This window comes from Hypanus sabinus, chromosome 9 (genome assembly GCF_030144855.1).
Source record: "Hypanus sabinus isolate sHypSab1 chromosome 9, sHypSab1.hap1, whole genome shotgun sequence".
Classification (NCBI taxonomy): domain Eukaryota; kingdom Metazoa; phylum Chordata; class Chondrichthyes; order Myliobatiformes; family Dasyatidae; genus Hypanus; species Hypanus sabinus.
The window spans coordinates 68483719-68502467 of record NC_082714.1 but is presented as its reverse complement, the minus strand read 5'-3'; the positions used below and the strand labels follow the sequence as shown (position 1 = coordinate 68502467).

At 41.0% G+C, this 18749-nt stretch overlaps 2 protein-coding genes across 8 annotated transcripts in view; one reads left to right on the top strand and one right to left on the bottom strand.

Moving 5' to 3' along the window:
- Positions 1 to 18749, top strand: part of pld6 (phospholipase D family, member 6) — a 194752-nt gene that overhangs the window by 54087 nt on the left and 121916 nt on the right. The window lies entirely within an intron of this gene.
- Positions 10463 to 18749, bottom strand: part of LOC132399469 (myosin phosphatase Rho-interacting protein-like) — a 324199-nt gene continuing 315912 nt past the window's right edge. For all 6 annotated transcript variants that reach the window (XM_059979858.1, XM_059979857.1, XM_059979859.1 and 3 more), the window contains one exon: positions 10463 to 12687. Coding sequence is in view for 5 of the 6 variants with exons in the window: in XM_059979857.1 (XP_059835840.1) it covers positions 12628 to 12687 (60 nt within the window). In the remaining variant the exon portion in view is untranslated. The remainder of the gene's footprint in view (positions 12688 to 18749) is intronic.

Sequence of the window (18749 nt, the reverse complement as noted above, 5' to 3'; positions counted from 1 at the left end):
CACACTGGGAGCACCAGATGCAGTATACCACACCAGCCGACTCACAGGTGAAGTGTCGCCTCACCTGGAAGGACTGTCTGGGGCCCTGAATGGTGGTGAGGGAGGAAGTGTAAGGGCAGGTGTAGCACTTGTTCCGCTTACAAGGATAAGTGCCAGGAGGAAAATCGGTGGGAAGGGATGGGGGTGGGGGGGAATGAGTGGACAAGGAAGTCGCGTAGGGAGCGATCCCTGCGTAAAGCAGAAAGGGGGGGGGGGGGAAGATGTGTTTGATAGTGGGATCCCATTGGAGGTGGCGGAAGTTATGGAGAATTATACGTTGGACCTGGGGGCTGATGGGGTGGTAGGTGAGGACAAGGGGAACCTTATCTCGAGTGGGGTGGTGGGTGGATAGGGTGAGAGCAGGTGTGCGGGAAATGGGAGAGATGCGTTTGAGAGCAGAATTGATGGTGGGAGAAAGGAAGCCCCTTTGTTTAAAAAAGGAAGACATTTCCTTCGTCCTGGAAAGAAAAGCCTCATCCTGAGAGCAGATGTGGCGGAGACGGAGGAATTGTGAGAAGGGGATAGCATTTTTGCAAGAGACAGGGTGGGAAGAGGAATAGTCCAGGTAGCTGTGAGAGTCTGTAGGCTTATAGTAGATATCAGTAGATAAGCTGTCTCCAGAGATGGAGACAGAAAGATCAAGAAAGGGCAGGGAGGTGTCGGAAATGGACCAGGTAAATTTGAGTGTCGGGTGAAAGTTGGAGGAAAAGTTAATGAAGTCAACGAGTAACTTAAAATCATTGAAAAAATTCAAAGCATGAGAAGTGTCACGAACGTAGGTGGGAAGAGATTGAACAAGGGGGGATAAGACAGTGTCAAGGTATGTAGAAATGAGTTCGGTGGGGCAGCAGCAAGCTGAGACAATAGGTCTACCTGGATAGGCAGGTATGTGGGTGTCCAGTCCCTATATACCTCCATCCCCCACCTGGATGGTCTCAAAGCTCTTCGCTTCTTTTTGGATTCCAGACCTAACCAATTCCCCTGTACCACCACTCTCCTCCGTCTAGCGGAATTAGTTCTTACTCTCAATAATTTCTCCTTTGGCTCCTCCCACTTCCTCCAAACCAAAGGTGTAGCCATGGGCACCCGCATGGGTCCCAGTTATGCCTGCCTTTTTGTTGGCTTTGTGAAACAGTCCATGTTCCAACTCTATACGGGTATCCGTCCCCCTCTTTTCCTTCGCTACATCAACGACTGCATTGGTGCTGCATTCTGCACGCATGCTGATCTAGTTGACTTCAACGTATGATTCTCCGTGACTTCCGCCACCTCCAATGGGATCCCACTACCAAGTACATCTTTCCCTCCTCCCCTCTTTCTGCTTTACGCAGGGATCACTCCCTACGCGACTTCCTTGTCCACTCATTTCCCCCCCCCCCCCCCATCCCTTCCCACTGATCTCCCTCCTGGCACTTATCCTTGTAAGCAGAATAAGTGTTACTCCTGCACTTACACTTCCTCCCTCACCACCATTCAGGGCCTCAGACAGTCCTTCCAGGTGAGGCGACACTTCACCTGTGAGTCGGCTGGTGTGATATACCGCGTCCGATGCTCCCGGTGTGGCCTTTTATATATTGGTGAGACCCGACGCAGACTGGGAGACCGTTTCGCTGAACACCTACGCTCGGTCCGCCAGAGAAAGCAGGATCTCCCAGTGGCCACACATTTTAATTCCACATCCCATTCCCATTCTGATATGTCTATCCATGGCTTCCTCTACTGTCAAGGTGAATCCACATTCAGGTGGGAGGAACAACACCTTATATACCGGCTGGGTAGACTCCAACCTGATGGCATGAACATTGACTTCTCTAACTTCTGTTAATGCCCTTCCTCCCCTTCTTACCCCATCCCTGACATATTTGGTGGTTTTTTTCTCTCTGCCCATCACCCTGCCTGTTCTCCATCTCCCTCTGGTGCTCTCCCCTCCCCCTTTTTTTCTCCCGAGGCGGCCCATCCCATGATCCTTTCCCTTCTCCAGCTCTGTATCACTTTGCCGATCACCTTTCCAGCTCTTAGCTTCATCCCACCCCGTCCGGTCTTCTCCTATCATTTCTCATTTCCCCCTCCCCCCACTACTTTCACATCTCTTAGTATCGGTCCTTTCAGTTAGTCCTGATGAAGGGTCTCGGCCCGAAACGTCGACAGCGCTTCTCCTTGTAGATGCTGCCTGGCCTGCTATGTTCCACAGGCATTTTGTGTGTGTTGTTCCACAAAGGAACTGCCAGTACTTCTGTGTTAGCCGGTTAATTTGTAACGGGCTTTGAGGAAAGTTTGAATTGTGGCTGGTGTCTTTCACGCAGAACATCGGTTTAGCACCATGAGTAATTAAAGCAAAGCACTTGACTACCCAGCAATGAGCTACTACGTTTTTGTGCACATCATAGACTGGTTTAACTGTAATGGGCCACTTTTCTTGTTAACTGTTAAAGTTGAAATAATTGTAAATACACTTACACTTTAAGTTTATGCTGGTGTGAGTTCCATTATTTCCAGGCAAATGATAACTTTTGCATGGGACAGTATTTGTACAGTATTCACCATCACTTTTGTTCCCTTAACAGAATATTCCCACTTTCTCGTTTGGTTGAACCTGAACCTAGATGTATGTCGCTGATTGGAGATAGCGATCTCACCATTACCCATCTATTATTGAGTCACTTGGCTGTTAGCCAGAGACAGCTAACGAGCCTAATTTGTTACTAGTAATAGTGAGGGGATTACACTAGTAATTCACAGATGGGAACTATCTTTGGTGAATTTCATTTATACAATAGGAACAGGAATATGCTACCTGGTCCTTCAAGCTTCTCAGCATTCAGTATAATCATAGCTGAACTGCAACAAGTTTCTGTGCCTGCTCTCCATATTCTTCAAATTGCTGTTCTTTCAAAAAAATTATCTGTCACTTTGAATAATAGATATTCTACCCCACATTCCTTCGGGTAGAGAATTCCAGAGAATCAATAATGCCAAGAAGTTCCTATATGCCTTTGTTTACATGAACTCCTTATTTTGTGACTGTCCTTTTGTTCCACTAGCGGAAATGTTCCCAGATTTTATACACAAAATATTGGAGGAACTCAGCAGGTCAGGCATCATCTATGGAAAAGAGTACAGTCAGCATTTCAGGCTGAGACCCTTTGGCAGAACTGGAGAGAAAAAAAACTGAGTAGTAGATTTATCAATCTACATCAATTTCTTGAACATGTGGTAATGCCCTGCCTTCAGCATTCCCTATCCCTTTTCCCTCTCTCATCTAATGTCCTTGCCCGTCCATCGTCTTCCTCTGGTGCTCCTCTCCCTTTTCTTTCTTCCATGACCTCTGTCCTCTTCGATCACTCGCCCTTCTTCAGCCCTGTATCTCTTTCACCATTCAACTTCCTGGCTCTTTATTTCACTCCTCCTTCAGGTTTCACCTATCACCTTGTGTTTTTCTCTTTCCCCTCCCACCACCTTTTAAATCTACTCCTCAGCTCTTTTTCTCCAGTCCTGCTGAAGACTCTTGGCCCGAAACATCGACTGTACTCTTCTCTGTAGATCCTGTCTGGCCTACTGAGTTCCTCCAGCATTTTGTGTGTGTGGCTTGTATTTCCATCAACTGCAGATTTTCTTTTATGTTTCCAGATTTATAATTTTCATTCACCCTTAGGATCTTCTAAACTCTAAAGAATACTTTAGCTACTTGTGATTTGACAACCATCTCTTCCCAGAAAAAATAGCTTAGTAAGTCTCTTTTGGACTGCCTCCAATGCAAGTAATAGAATCAGGTTTATTATCACTATCCATTGTTTTGCAGCAACAGTACAATGTAAAAAGAAAATTACTGTAAATTGTGACACCACACAATAAGCTAATCTGCCCTACTCTGAACACCTCTTTGTTGCCATCTAATATATTATCAATATCAGTGTTGTCATTTACACATTTTTAGAAGGGCATTTGAATTGTTCTTAGCCACAGATTCTAACTTCTAAGAAAACAGATGCAGCTGTGCTGCCTTTGTGATGGCACTTCTGTGCTAGTCCTCTGATATGGTAATACTTAGGAATTTAAATTGAAGATTATTTGTTTTTCAATTCATTGGTACTCTCTTAGAACTCAGGTCTATCTACTGACCCCCGGTTGAGAACCCCTGGTTTAAAAGAAACCTGAGTGAGGCCTTTGCTCAGAGTGTGATGCAAGTGTGGTACGAGTTGCTGACAGAAGCGATGGATTCAGGTTTGATTGCAACGTACTTTAAGAGAACTTTGGGTAAATGCATGGATGTGAGAGGTATGGAGGATGGTCCATAAGACAGGGAGCAGAATTAGGCCATTCAGCCCATTTAATCTGCTCTGCCATTCCATCATAGCTGATCTCACTCAACTCCATATACCTGCTTTCTTGCCATATCTTTTGATGCTCTGACCTATCAGGAAACTATCAACTTTCACTTTTAATATACCCATGGACTTGGCCTCCACTGCAGTCTATGGCAGAGCATTCCACAGATTTAATACTCTGGCTTTAAAAAAATCCTCCTTACCTCTGTTCTAAACGGTCACCCCTCGATTTTGAGGCTGTGCCCTCTAGTTCTTGATACCCTCACCATAGGAAAAATCAACTCCACATCCATCTTCGCCTGTCCTTTCAACAATTGGTAGGTTTCAATGAGAACCCCCACCCCCGGCATTCTTCTAAATTCCAGTTAGTACAGGCCCAAAGCTGCCAAACACTCCTCATATTTTAACCCTTCATTCCTGGAATCCTCCTCATTAACCTCCCTGGACGCTTTCCAATGACAACACATCCTTTCTGAGATATGGAGCCCAAAACTGTTGACAATACTCCCAAGTGTGATCAAAAAGTGTGACTCAACCTGTAAATTAACCTTCTGGGAGTCTTGCACGAGGTCTAAGTCTCTCTATACCTCTATTTGAACTTTCTCCCCATTTAGATAATAGTCTGTATTTCTGTTCCTCTCACCACAATGCATTAGTTTCACAACCCTCTACCATCTGCCAGTTTTTGTCCATTCTTCCAATTTGTCCAAGTTCTGCCGTAATCGCATTGATTCCTCAGCACTACATAACCCCTTCACCTGCCTTCGCATCATCCACACACTTTGCCACAAACCTATCAATTCTATTATCTAAATAATTGACAATGTGGAAAGTAGTGGTTCCAATACTGACCCCTAAGAAACACCACTAGTCACTGGCAGCCAATCAGAAAAGGGCCCTTTTATTCCCACTCACTGCCTCCTGCCTGTCAGCCATTCCTCCATCCATGCCAGTATCTCCTGTTACGCCACAGCATTTTATCTTGATAAGCAGCCACGTGTAGCAGATTGTCAAATGCCTCTGAAACTCCCAAGTAAATGGACATCCACTGCCTTTCCTTGTCCACCCTGCTTGTTACTTCCTTGAAGAACTCTTTAACAGATTTGTCAGGGAAGATTTCCCTTCACAGAAACCATGCTGACTTTAACTTATTTTGTCATTAGTTTCCAAGTAACTTGAAACCTCATCCTTAGTTATAGACTCCGACGCTTTCCCAACCACTGAGGTTAGGCGAACTGGCTTATAATTTTCTTTCTTTTGCCTTCCTCCCTTCTTGAAGAGTTGAGTGACATTTGCAATTTTCTAGTCCTCTGGAACCATGCCAGAACCAAGTGATTCTTGAAAGATCATGACCAATGCATCTATTATCTCTTCAGAAACCTCTCAGGGCTCTAGAATGTACTCCACCTGGTCCAGGTGACTTAAGACCTTTTCAGTTTGCTGAGCACTTTTTCCTTTGTAATAGCAATAGCACTCACTCCCTGACACTCACAGACCTCTGGCATACAGCTAATGTCTTCCAGAGTGAAGACTGATGCAATGTACTCATTAGATTCATCTGCTGTTTCTTTGTCCCCCATTACAGCCTCATCAGCGTCATTTTACAGTGTCCAATGTCAACTCTCACCTCCCTTTTACTTTTTATATAACTGCAAAAACTGCTTTGTATGATTCGCTAGTTTGCCCTGTTTTTGTTTTCCTTTCTTAGTTTTTTTAGTTGGCTTTTGTTGAATTTTAAAAACTTCCCAATCATTTTATCTATTTTAGATATCCTTTCCTTGGCTTTTCTGCAGTCCTCAACTTTTCTTGTCAGCCATAGTTGCCTACCCGTGCCATTTGAAAACTACTACTTCTGTGAGTTGTATCTACCCTGTGCCTTGTGAACAATTCCCCGAAACTTTAGCCATACTTCTTAGTCCAGCTGCAGATCAGTGTAACTAGGCAAAACAACAGTTTGGCACGGAGTAGATGGCCAAAAAGTATATTTCCAGCTTCAGCATTCTATGACTCTTCAAAATAAGTTGATAATTGGAATCTCCCTACTTTGATTAAGATCTGGTTCAAGTTTGTGCCACTGAAGGCAAGCGCCAGCTTACTGGTAGTTTGAAAAATGAAAAATTCGACTGAAACATTAATAACCAGTTTTCTCAAGTAAATTGTGGTAAACTTGCTGAAAACAATAAAAAGTGAAAGCAGTCAAAGCTGATTGGAAGGATGAACCGTGCTGTTGCATTGCAAAGTCACGACACGACAGTAGCACGTTCACGACAGGGTTGCAGATGGAGTTGAAAGGAGCAATTCAAACAGGAGCATAGGAAATAAGTTTTCAGAGTAGCGTAGGAACACGCTGTGCTTCGACTTTGCAATGCATCAGCATGCCTCATCCCTCCAATCAGCTTTGCCTTTTTTTGTTTGGTTTACTACAATTTACTCCAAATCAAGGCAGAGGAGTTTTGATGCCGATCTATTTAACCTGGGTGTGAGGTTGGATCACTCTAAGCACTGTATCGATTTGGAGAGGCCAAAAACGGCTTTGGGCTGTGTGGCAAGCTCTAGTCCCAAAGTGTACCACTGCAGAGCACCTGAGTCCTAATGGGAGGCATGATCCTGTGTTTGGCCAATTGAAAGTTGACCTGAGTAGACTGGAAGGGCAGGATGTTGGGACTGGAGTGAGGGTTAGGCCCACTTTGCTGGCTCTCCTGCAATGTTCACTCCTCACTCCTCTCTGCCGTGCTTCATTTCTACGAGCTTGGCAGCAATTTGCCCACTAATATGAACTGAGACCAAGGTTTTAACCCTAATACGGCTGCTCCGGGGATTCAGATCTGAGGTCTCAATGTGGTGTGGAGTGCTGTTGTTTGCTGCTATTGTTTGCATGAAGTTTGCTTTTTCTTTCTCTGTGCATTGGGTGTTGGCCTTTCTTTTAAATTGGGTTCTTTCAGGTTTCTTGCTTTGTGGCTGCCTGTAAGCAGACAAGTCTCAAGGATGTATAATTTACACATACGTTGATAATAAATGTACTTTGAATCCTTTGTTGCCCTTTGTATCTAGTTCTTATAACTGGAACTAACTAACTAGATCTGTGCCCACCCATTTACAAAAAATCGAACTCTGTTCTTAGGCTTCCATTTTTTAAAAAACTTATTTCCAATGCTTCAAATGTTGTTTTGTTCTGACACATACAATTTTTGAGCTAGCATACCTCATGATGGTTGTCAATGTTGGGAGTATTCCCTTGCTACCTATAGAATGAGTAGAATGTGCTTAGGACGAATAGCATAATTGTGATATCTTATCCAGAAGACCCTTTGGCATCACTCTCAGCCTACACTACTTCTGGCTCAAATTCATGAGTTATAATTCCAAAAGTGGTATCAGTAAAATGAAGCTGATGGAATTTATCTCCAAAGGCTTGGAAGAACTGTAATGAGATACATATTTTGACAAGAGCTTTAAGACTATTAAGTATTCGTCAATCTACAGCCTGGTATCTTGTAATTGCTTGAGTAGTTTCCCTGGTTTGAGAAGATAATGCATGACTGTATTCCATATTTCTCTTATAACACTTGTTATACAAAGCTAACACAAAATGAAGAGTTGCATAATCTATTTGTAAGACAATTACTTTTTGGTATTTGTTATGTGTATTTCCTTTCTTAAAAAGTAAAACAAACAACAGTGAAGGGAAGTGCACACACAAATAAGTTATGCTGAAAGCAACAGCCCAGCTGTTTGATTAACCACATATTTGCAATGCAAATTAGGACCCCAGGTGGCACCTGAAGCTATAAATTCAAAAAGCATTAATTAACGTGTTGTAGCCTAAATTTATATTGACCATCTTCCAAATAAAGATTACAATACATGTGTAAACATTTAGTTTTTCACTGGAATATGGTTAGTACTTTTCTGACCTCTTAGTGTGTATAGGGGAACACTGGTGATCATTAGTATCAAGATAATTATGAAAGATAGAATCTCAACCTGAGGACTAGTCCCAAATTGTTGAAAGGTCAATATTGATGGCATCAGAAGAGATTTGTCAGTTGTGGATTAGGATAGCTTGTTTTCTGGCAAAGGGATGCCTGGCAAGTAGGTGGTCTCCAAAAGTGAACTACTGAGAATAGAGAGTATATGTTCCTGTTAGAGTAAAAGTCAAAGCTAACAGGTTTAGCATACTTTTGTTTTCTAGGGATATTGAGGCCCTGGTTAAGGCCAAAGTTGATTGGAAGGGGACACTAGCAGGGATGATGGTGGAACAGCACTGGCTGGAGTTTCTGGAAGCAATTTGGTGCAAGATAGGTTCATCCAAAAGAAGTAGTATTCTAAAGATAGAATGAGGCAATTATGGCTAACAAGGAAAGTCAAAGACAGCATAAGAGCAAAAGAGAGGGCATAAAATATAGCAAGAAAAGTGGCAGCTAGATTAGAAACGTTTAAAAAACAAACAGAAAATGACCTGACTTGGCAGGACAAGCAGAGTCCACTGCCAAGAAGGCCCACCAGCACCTTTACTTCCTGAGAAAGCTGAAGAAATTCAGCCTGTCCCCTAAAACCCTCACTAATTTTTATAGATGCACCGTAGAAAGCATTCTTCTAGGGTGCATCACAACCTGGTATGGAAGTTGTCCTGTCCAAGACCGGAAGAAACTGCAGAAGATCGTGAACATAGCCCAGCACATCACAGAAACCAATCTTCCATCCTTGGACTCACTTTACACCGCACGCTGTCGGAGCAGTGCTGCCAGGATAATCAAGGACACAACCCACCCAGCCAACACACTTTTTGTCCCTCTTTCTTCCGGGAGAAGGTTCAGGAGCTTGAAGGTGCATACCACCAGATTTGGGAACAGCTTCTTTCTGACTGTTATAAGACTGCTGAACAGATCCTAACCTGGATCTGGGCCGTACCTTCCAAATATTCGGACCTGACTTGCACTACCTTACTTCCCCTTTTCTATTTTCTAATTATGATTTATAATTTAAATTTTTATTATATTTACTTCGATTTGTACATCAGGGAGCGCAAAGCGCAGAATCAAATATCGCTGTGATGATTGTACGCTCTGGTATCAATTGCTTGGTGACAATAAAGTAAAGTAAGTAAGAAGGCAACTTAAAAAAAACTATAGAGAAAAGATGAAGGTAATCTAGCCAGTGATATAAGCTGGTTTAAGATGGTGCTGGTGATGCTCAGCGACTACTTACCAGTGACAAAATACAAAATTAAACACCTTATTAATAACCATCACTGCCAGTAATGGAGAGGCATGCAGAGGTGAGGCTAAGTGAATAGAGTTGGCAGGAGATGGCGGAGGTGGGAGCGAGGTAAGTTCCAATGTCTGATTGACTTAAACACTAGGCTGAATTAGAGAGTTCAGGTGCAGGTGGAATTGTGATGGTGGGGTCTTGGCTCTAGAGCTCAAGAGTGAAGAATGACTCAGTGTTTGTACAATTTAAATGCTGGGCCAGATTGAAAAGGTCAGGATGTTGGGTGTTTGGTATTTTTTTAAAATGGGTTCTTTTGGGGTTTCTTTGTTTTGTGGCAGCCTGTAAGGAGATGAATCTCAAGGTTGTATAATGTATTTTGAACGTTGAATAGCTTTTTCAAATGCATTAAAAAATAAAAGAGGTGAGTAGATGTGGGCTGCGGAAAAAATGACTGATGGAGAGGTAGTAATGGGGGACAATGAAACAGCAGACTATTGTCGAGGTTGATGGGACTAAGCAGAATAACAGTTTGGCATGGTTGAGATGGGTGGAAGGGCCTATTTCTGTACTGTAGTACTCCATAACTCTATCAATTAGATTAGTGACTGTTTAGAAGAAACTTAGCAATTATATAAGGTCTAGATCAAATACTAAATACAAAATAATAGTACAAGCTTGGTTTTCCCTATTTTGTGCTCTTACATTGTAGTAAATCAGCAAATATAAACAAGTTACCAATTAGAAATTACAGGATAATTTATAAGTTGTATTACCTCATGAACTAAGTGTTAAGTGCTTTTATATCTTGGAAATGTGGGTTTAAAGTAGAAACATAAGAAAAGTTGTAGCAGTCCTCATCTCTGCCTCTCATGCAGAAAAACCACAAGTACAGAACCACAATGTACATTTATTTATCACTCACTACAAATACAATTTCTGACCGTGGCCCTTCAAAGTTCACTGCCACAGACCACAAGGAAATAGCAACAGATCAGTGGTGTCTGGGCAGAAAGTACACCTGAACATTGGAATGCAGTGCTTCCATAAATAACTCACAAGCATAACATAGTGTGTGCAGCATTTTCTATAATAGTTTAAAGTATGTAAGTCAAGTTACAATATCAGGAATTAATGCAGTGTATGTTTCACTAGTTTTTTTCTCAGCTACTGCAGTGCAAGCTTAGTGATATGTCAGTGGTTTATGCCTCATGTTCAGTTATTAAAGAGCTGAATACTTCAGAATTTGATCTAAAGAAATTACCTCAAACCATCAAGTTTTAATATTAATTATTTTTAATTTGGAGATAAAACAAATGCAGTTGTTTAAAAAAAAATAAAGCATCCCAGCCCCAGACAATGCTCAAGTGTTCCTTGGTTTATTGCTTTTAATTTGGGACTCACTGGTGTCAAGCATTCCTGCATCAGGAAACTCACAGATCATTAATGTTAAGCTCCTACTAGTCTATCAAGCACAGTACAGATGTAGAACTGTTTCTCAAGTTATTCCATTCACCTCATTTTTCTCATCAATTTAGCTATATTAGTTTGAGAAAAGGCTGATTGTTCTTCAATACAATGAATTTTCCATTTTCAAATGAATAAAGATTTACATTGTAGAGCCATACTGGCAGATTAAAATGCACTCATTAGATTAGGATAACTCCAAAAATTTAAAAGAAATTAAGAATTGGTAAAATTACTTCACTGGACACATACTTGGCACAAAGGAAATTAGTTGCATTTGTTAGGAGATCTCAGCTCCAGACATTGCTATAGGATATTATTAGGGCCTTCAATGGTCCAGCCAATTCCCTCCATGTTAAAGGTGAGTATGTCCACTCTTGGTTGCACTTTCGCATTTGTAAATAATGAAGCAGTCCACACACGTACAGAAAACACTTGATAGAATTTTAGCATAGATGAATAACAATCGTACCATTCCATGGTTATTTTTATTCAAAACATCTGTAACTGTTGTCTGTCATTTGGTAGCATTTCATCAGGAATTTGTTGAAATGTAATGGAATGAATTTAGTTAGTTAATTTAGCACTAACATTGTCCTTGAGAAAATCCAGGACATAGGAATCTGCAAACACTGTTAATTCAAGATACTTTTACTAGCACAATGTTCTGACTTGAAAATATGTTTTTTTTTGTATGGGGTGGGGTCAGAATCACAAAAATTCTGTACCTAAAACTCTGGGAATTCCTTAATAAAATAGATTGCACCAATCAAGGCAGTAGCTGATAAACTTCAGAGCCAATTAGGAAGCAACAAAAAATATAGGCAACATATTGTGAATGAATTAAAAACAAATCCCCAGAATGTTAACTCAGAGACATATTTATTAAGCTATATGAAGCACTACTGGACCCTCTCTGGCTTCCCTGTTTATTGGCACCAATCTCCTGCTTTAATCTTTGCTCTTTTCATTCAATGCTTTACTCCCATGTTCAGCTAATCTGAAATGTTGGGAGTTGAAAGGTCATCTTTTTGTACATCCATTTATAGAGAGAACGTTGTGGTGAGATCCAAGAGAAATAGTTTACAACTGGAGCTGATCCTTTGCCCAACACCATTATACAAAAAGAAAAGCATTTTCTGAGTTCTATGTCCATCTGCCTCGTCACTTCACTAGTTATCCCATAGCTTTGATCTGGATGGTCTATTGGCAAGTGAATGAGAAAACAAAAAATCACCTGAGAAAGTTAGAAAAGCTCTGTTGATTTTGCCTGAACCTAATGTTTATTTGACCACCTGTCTTCTACCTGGTTAAAAACAGTTGTACAGGAAGTTCTTCCCTTATAGACAAAGCCATTTAAAAAAAAATTAGTTTACTTCAGAGAGCCTTTACTATACAACACCACACTAAGTGCAACTTTAAGGTTAGGCTTATGAACTTTTATATATTAGGTGTTCACATTCAGGACTGAAGTGCAAAGTCAGAAAGAACAAGGATGTGTTCTCTGTAGGATTATTATTAATGTGAGGCAGTTTCTTTACTGTGAAGGTGTAGATATGGCCTGAGGCAATGATGTAGCATTCGCTTCTTATTCCTGGGGTTCAAATAGTTTCATCCGCTCTTGCACTGTGAGACCTTCTTTCAGACTCTGAAAAATAAAAGACATAGTTAATTGTTACTTCTGTTTTTAAAAAAAGGATGCTTGGTGCTTGGGGTTTTATAGGCAGGATTGTTGTTAATTGTGATTCATTGCTGCTGATGGAAGTGAACAGCTGGTGAATGATGGAATTTGGGAATTGAACATTCATTGACAATTAAAGCAGGAACCACATAACATGCACCAGTCTTTTCCCCCATCACAAATTATTTGAGTTACACATGAAGCAAGTCTGTTGCTGGGGCATATTAATTACTGCTAAAACTATGCACAATGTAGTTCAGTCATTTAATATCCATATTACAACAGCCATCTATGAATAGATTCAATGTGCCAAATGGCCCGATTCCACACCTATTTATTATGGTCTTAAATCAAATTACTGTGCAACAATTAATATCGTAGTATCTACACTGGTCTAACATTACAAGAACTGCATTTGCCCCACTGAATCTATCATTGTTGTTTTCATGGCTTCATGCACCTTTAAATGTAACCAGATAAAAATCTGAATTAAAGCTCAAATTCTAGAATGTGAACTCTTATTTGAGGGAACAACTTTGAGTCACCACACTGCCTGAGATCAAGATGTATAGTTCCTCAAATCTTTAATTAACAATGGCACCAGCTCAACCATTCCTCATTGTACTCAAACCATATTCTGCAACAGTTGTTCACAACATACAGATAGTTATTTTTCTCAATCACAGAAGCTTAAACATAGCAACAAGGGTTGATAAAAATAGGAGGTCCTATAGTGAGTTCAGCATCCTATCCTTTATATTAGAGAGCTGAAGGTAAAAAAAAAACCCTTTATATTGGTTGCCTGTCGTTTCCGATGATTACATAACCTGTGCGGGGAGGATTTTTATAGTGAAAAAGCCATTGCACTGGGACAGTTCCACTCTTTTGGCCTCAAAAATCCTGGTCCAGTGGTACGAAAAATCATCACTACAGGAGACTTCCTTGGCTGCAGTGCATGGCCACAATGCCTTCTACGTCTTCGCTCTTCATGCCATTGGATCTTGTAGTTGATCTCATCTGCCAGTCCGCTGGAACTAGCTTCGCATGCTGGGATAGGCATATCCCTATCTCACTGGGGTTGGAAGTTCCCAGCTACCCTCATCTAGCCCGACTGTCAAAGCAGTGTACTGGGGTTGGCCATTGTTACATGCAAATAGTTTTGGAGTCACAGATGAGAACTGGGTGGCAAGTGGGTAGACAAGCTGCCCCTGCCACAACAAACTCACCACCAGAGGTGCTACCCTTCCCTGGACACCCCAAGGAAAGAACCCTTGGGGCAAATGGTCATAATATGATAGAAGTCACCCTGAAATTTTAAAAGGAGAAACAGGTGAGAAGGGCTCTGGGAAACTCAAGACATTGCAAAGCATTAGGACTAGATGGTGTGAACCCAAAGATCCTGAAGGAGTGTGTTGAGCAGCTTTGTGGAGATCTCCAGCACATTTTCCATCTGAGTCTCAGTCTGGAAAGGGTCCCAACTGTATGGAAAATATCACTTGTGGTCACATGACCTAAGAAGGGGCAATGCAAAATCTTCAATGGCTACAGTCCAGTGACGTCACACATAATGAAGACCATAGAGAGGCTGGTCCTGGATCACCTCTGATCCCTGGTCAGATCAGACAGTGACACCCTGCAGGTCGCCTACCAAGAGAACCCTGGAGTCGATGATACAGTCATCTACCTGCTGAACAGAGCCTACTCCCATTTGGATAAACAAGGCACACTTTGAGGATCATGTTTTTTGATTTCTTGAGTGCCTTTAATAGCATACAACCCTCATTGCTGGGAAAAAGCTCCTCTATTCAATGCAAGTTGGCACTTCCATTGTATCCTGGATAATGGGCTATCTGACTGGCAGACCACAGTTTGTGTGGCTTCAGAGCTGTGTGTCAGACATAGCTATGAATACAGGACTACATTGGTTCCCTTCCCGTTTACCCTGAAAACCTTGGACTTCAGATATAACACTAAGTCATGTCATCTTATGACTCAGAATAATTAGGTGTATAAAGAGAGGTCAGGAGAATGAATACAGGACCTTGGAGGATTTTATGGTAATGGACTTTAAGAAGACTAAGGCTGTACAGCTCTGTGTTACTATTAATGGTGAGGATGTGAATGTGTTGAGGGCCTACAAGTACCTGGGGGTGCTGACAGAACCTACTCTTCTCAAGAAAGGTCTATTTACGTGCACTATGCTTCAATCAAAACATATTTCAGAGAACATTAAAAGAATTGTAGAGATGCATGAAACTGGAAAAGGCCACAAAAGCATTTCTAAAGACCTGAGTGTTCATCAGTTCAGAGTAAGAGAAACTGACTACAAATGGAGGAAGATCACACCAAGAGCACAATGTGTAATGCTGAAGGAGGTGAAAAAGTTCAGTTCAGTTCAGATTCAGTTTATTGTCATTTAGAAACCATAAATGCAATGCAGTTAAAAAATGAGACAACATCCCTCCAGAATGATATCACAAAAACACACGACAGAACAGATTACACCAGAAAATCCACATAACATAAAGAACCCAAGAGTAATGGCAAAGGACCTGCAGAAATCTTTAGAACTTGCTAAAGTCTCTGTTCATGTGTCCACTATAAGAAAAACATTGAACAAAAATGGTTGTTCATGGAAGGACATCATGGAGGAAACCACTGTCCTCCAAAAAACATTGCTGCATGCCTCAAGTTTGCAAAAGGCCACCTGGATGTTCTACTAAGTTTCTGGAACAATGTTCTGTGGATAGAAAAAAGCTGAACTTTTTGGCAGAAATGCACATTGCTATGTTTGGAGGGAAAACAGCACAGCACACCCAATCCCAACTCATCTCAACTGCAAAGCATGGTGAAAGAGGCATCATGGTTTGGGATTGCTTTGCTGCCTCAGGCTCCGAACAGCTTGCAATCGTTTTGGGATTCAAAATTTATATCATGACATTTTACTGAAGAATGTCAGTGTAGCAGCCCATTGCCTGAAGCTGAATAGGAGTTGGATAGTGTTAACAAGACAATGATCAGAAAGACAACAGTAAATCAACAAAATGGTTTAAAAAGAAGCAAATTTCTGTTTTGGAATGACCATGTCAAAGTCCTGACCTTAATCCTATACAAATGTTGTGGAAGGACATGAAGCAAGCAGTTCATGCAAGGAAGCCCACCAACATCGCAGAGTTGAAGCAGTATTTTTTTTTTGAGGAATGGCCTAAACATTCTCCAAGCTGATGTGCAGGATTGATTAACAGTTATGGAAACATCTGGCTGAAGTTACTGCTGTACAAGGGGGTCACAGGAGTTACTGAAAGCAAAGGTTCACATATATTTTCCAACAAATACATGTAATAGTGGATCATTTTTCACAATAAATAAATAAGTATGATGTTTTTGTATTATTTATTTATCTAGTTTTAGGACTTATGTGAAGATCTGATCACATATTAGGTCATATTAATGCAGAAGTAAGCAAAAATCTACAGGGTTCACAAACTTTCTAGCATCACTGTATACTGTATATCCCAAAGAGGAAGCAGTATTCTAAATGCAAGATAACACAACCATGGCTAACAAGAGAAGTCAAAGCCAACATAAAAGCCAAAGAGAAGGCATATAATAAAGCAAAAATTAGAGGCAAGAAGCAATAGTCATTAAGAAGGTAAAGATGGAATACGAGAGTAAGCTAGCCAGTAATATTAAAGAGGATACCAAGAGTTTCTTCAGATACACAAGTGCTAAAGAGAGGCAAGAGTGGATATCGGACCACTGGAAAATAGTGCTGGAGGGGTAGTAACGGGGGAAGGAAATGGTGTACGAACTGATTTAAGTATTTTGCATCAGTCTTCACAGTGAAAGATAATAGCAGTATGGTGGAAGTGTGTGAAGTTACCATTATTAGAGAGAGGCTTAGCCAAGTCACCTGGACAAGATAGTGTATACCCAGGGTTCTGAAAGAGGTGGCTGAAGAGATTGTGGAGGCATTAGTAATAATCTTTCAAGAATCACTAGATTCTGGAATGGTTCCAGTGGCCTGGAAAATTGCAAATGTCATTCCACTCTTCAAAAAGGGAGGGAAACAGAACTATAGGCCATTTAGTTTGACCTCAGTATCTGAGTAGATGTTGGAGTCAATTATTAAGGATGGAGGAACACGATAAAATAAGCTGTTGTCAGCATGGTTTCTTCAAGGGACAATCTTGCCTGACAAACCTGTCGGAATTCTTTGAAGAAATAACAATCAGGATAGACGAAATAGAATCAGTTGATGTTGTGTACTTGGATATTCAGAGAGCCTTTGGCAAGTTGCAACACGAGGATGCTTAATAAGCTACGAGCCCATTGTTTTAGAGGAAAAATTCTAGCATAGATAAATTTGCAAGAGGCAAAGAGTGAGAATAAAGGGAGCTTGTTCTGGCTGGCTGCTTGTGACTAATGGCATTTCGTAGGAGTCTGGGTTGGGACTGATTCTTTATATGTTATATGTCAATGATTTGGTGATGGAATTGGTAGCTTTGTTGCAAAGTTTACAGAGCATATGAAGTTAGGTGGAGGGGTAGGTAATTTTGAAGAAGTAGACAGGCTATAGGCAAAGAAATGGCAGATGGGATACAGTGTGGGGAAGTGTTCGGCCATGCACTTTGGTAGAAGAAATGAAAGGGTTCACTATTTTCTAAATGGAGGGAAAATACAAATACTGAGACACAAAGGGACTTGGCAGAATTCCCTAAAGGTTAATTTGCAGGTTGAATCTGTGGTGAGGAAAGCAAAAGTGATATTAGCATTTGTTTCAAGAGGACTAGAATATAAAAGCAAGGATGTAATGTTGAGGCTTTATAAAACACAGGTGGTGCCTCACTTGGAGTATTGTGAGCAGTTTTGGGCCTTTCATCTTTGAAAGAATATGCTGAAACTAGAGGGTTCAAAGGAGGTTCATGGAAAATGATTCCAGGATTGAATGGCTTGTCATATGAAGAGCATTTGATGGCTCTAGGCTTGTATTCTCTAGAATTCAGAAGAATGAGGAGTGACCTCTTTGACACCTACCAAATGATGAAAGAGCTTGATAGAGTGGATGTGGAGAGGATGTCTCCTTTGATAGGAGAGTCTAAGACCAGAGGACACTACCTCAGAATAGAGGGGTGTCCTTTTAGAATGGAGATGAGGAATTTCTTTAGTAAGAGAGCGGTGAATCTGTGGAACTCTTTGTCACTGGCAGTTGTGGTTGCTAAGTCTTCTTCCATATTTAAGACAGAAGTTGATAGATTATTGTTTGGACAGGGCATGAAGTGATACAGTGAGAAGGCAGGGATTTGGGGCTGAGAGGAAAATTGGATCATGCATGATAAAATGGTGGCGAAGACTTGATGGGTCAAATGGCCTAATTCTGCTCCTATATCTTACGGTCTTAATCTTGAATGTCTTTATGAAAATGGAGGTTTGGAGAAAGCAATTGTTGAAAGCAGTGCATTATCTGCTCTAGATGTCAGTGCTAGTTTTGTTCATTTACAGTCAAAAGAACATAGTAACATACACTGGATGAATTCTTCAGTCTTTAACTTTGTGGAACTAATAGACAATTTTATAGTACTGTAGTACCTTTGGTGATGTTTTAATTTGTTTTGTATTTCATTTAAATGCATAATTTGTTACTCGGTTTGTTTTTTTAAAATACCTTTTTAACTATTTCCATGAAACTTCTGCTAATTGGTAGTTGCTTAATTGGGTCAAAATATTATGGTCCCAATTAATTGTAATCTACTGTATACTGAGAATAAGAAAGTAACCAGGGAAAGAGAAGACCCATTGCAGACGAAAAAGACAATCTGTACTTCTATTTCTAGTTTATAGGCAGAGAGTGAGGAATGCAGCACCAGTGGTGAGGACCATGAAGGTATGGCCAAGGGAGGTAGATGAGCGCTTACAGGACTGCTTTGAATTGGTGGACTGGACAATATTCAGGGATTTATCCTTGAATCTGTTTGCCATAGCTGTCTGTCATTGACTTCATCAAGACCTGTCTGGATGAGTGCGTACCT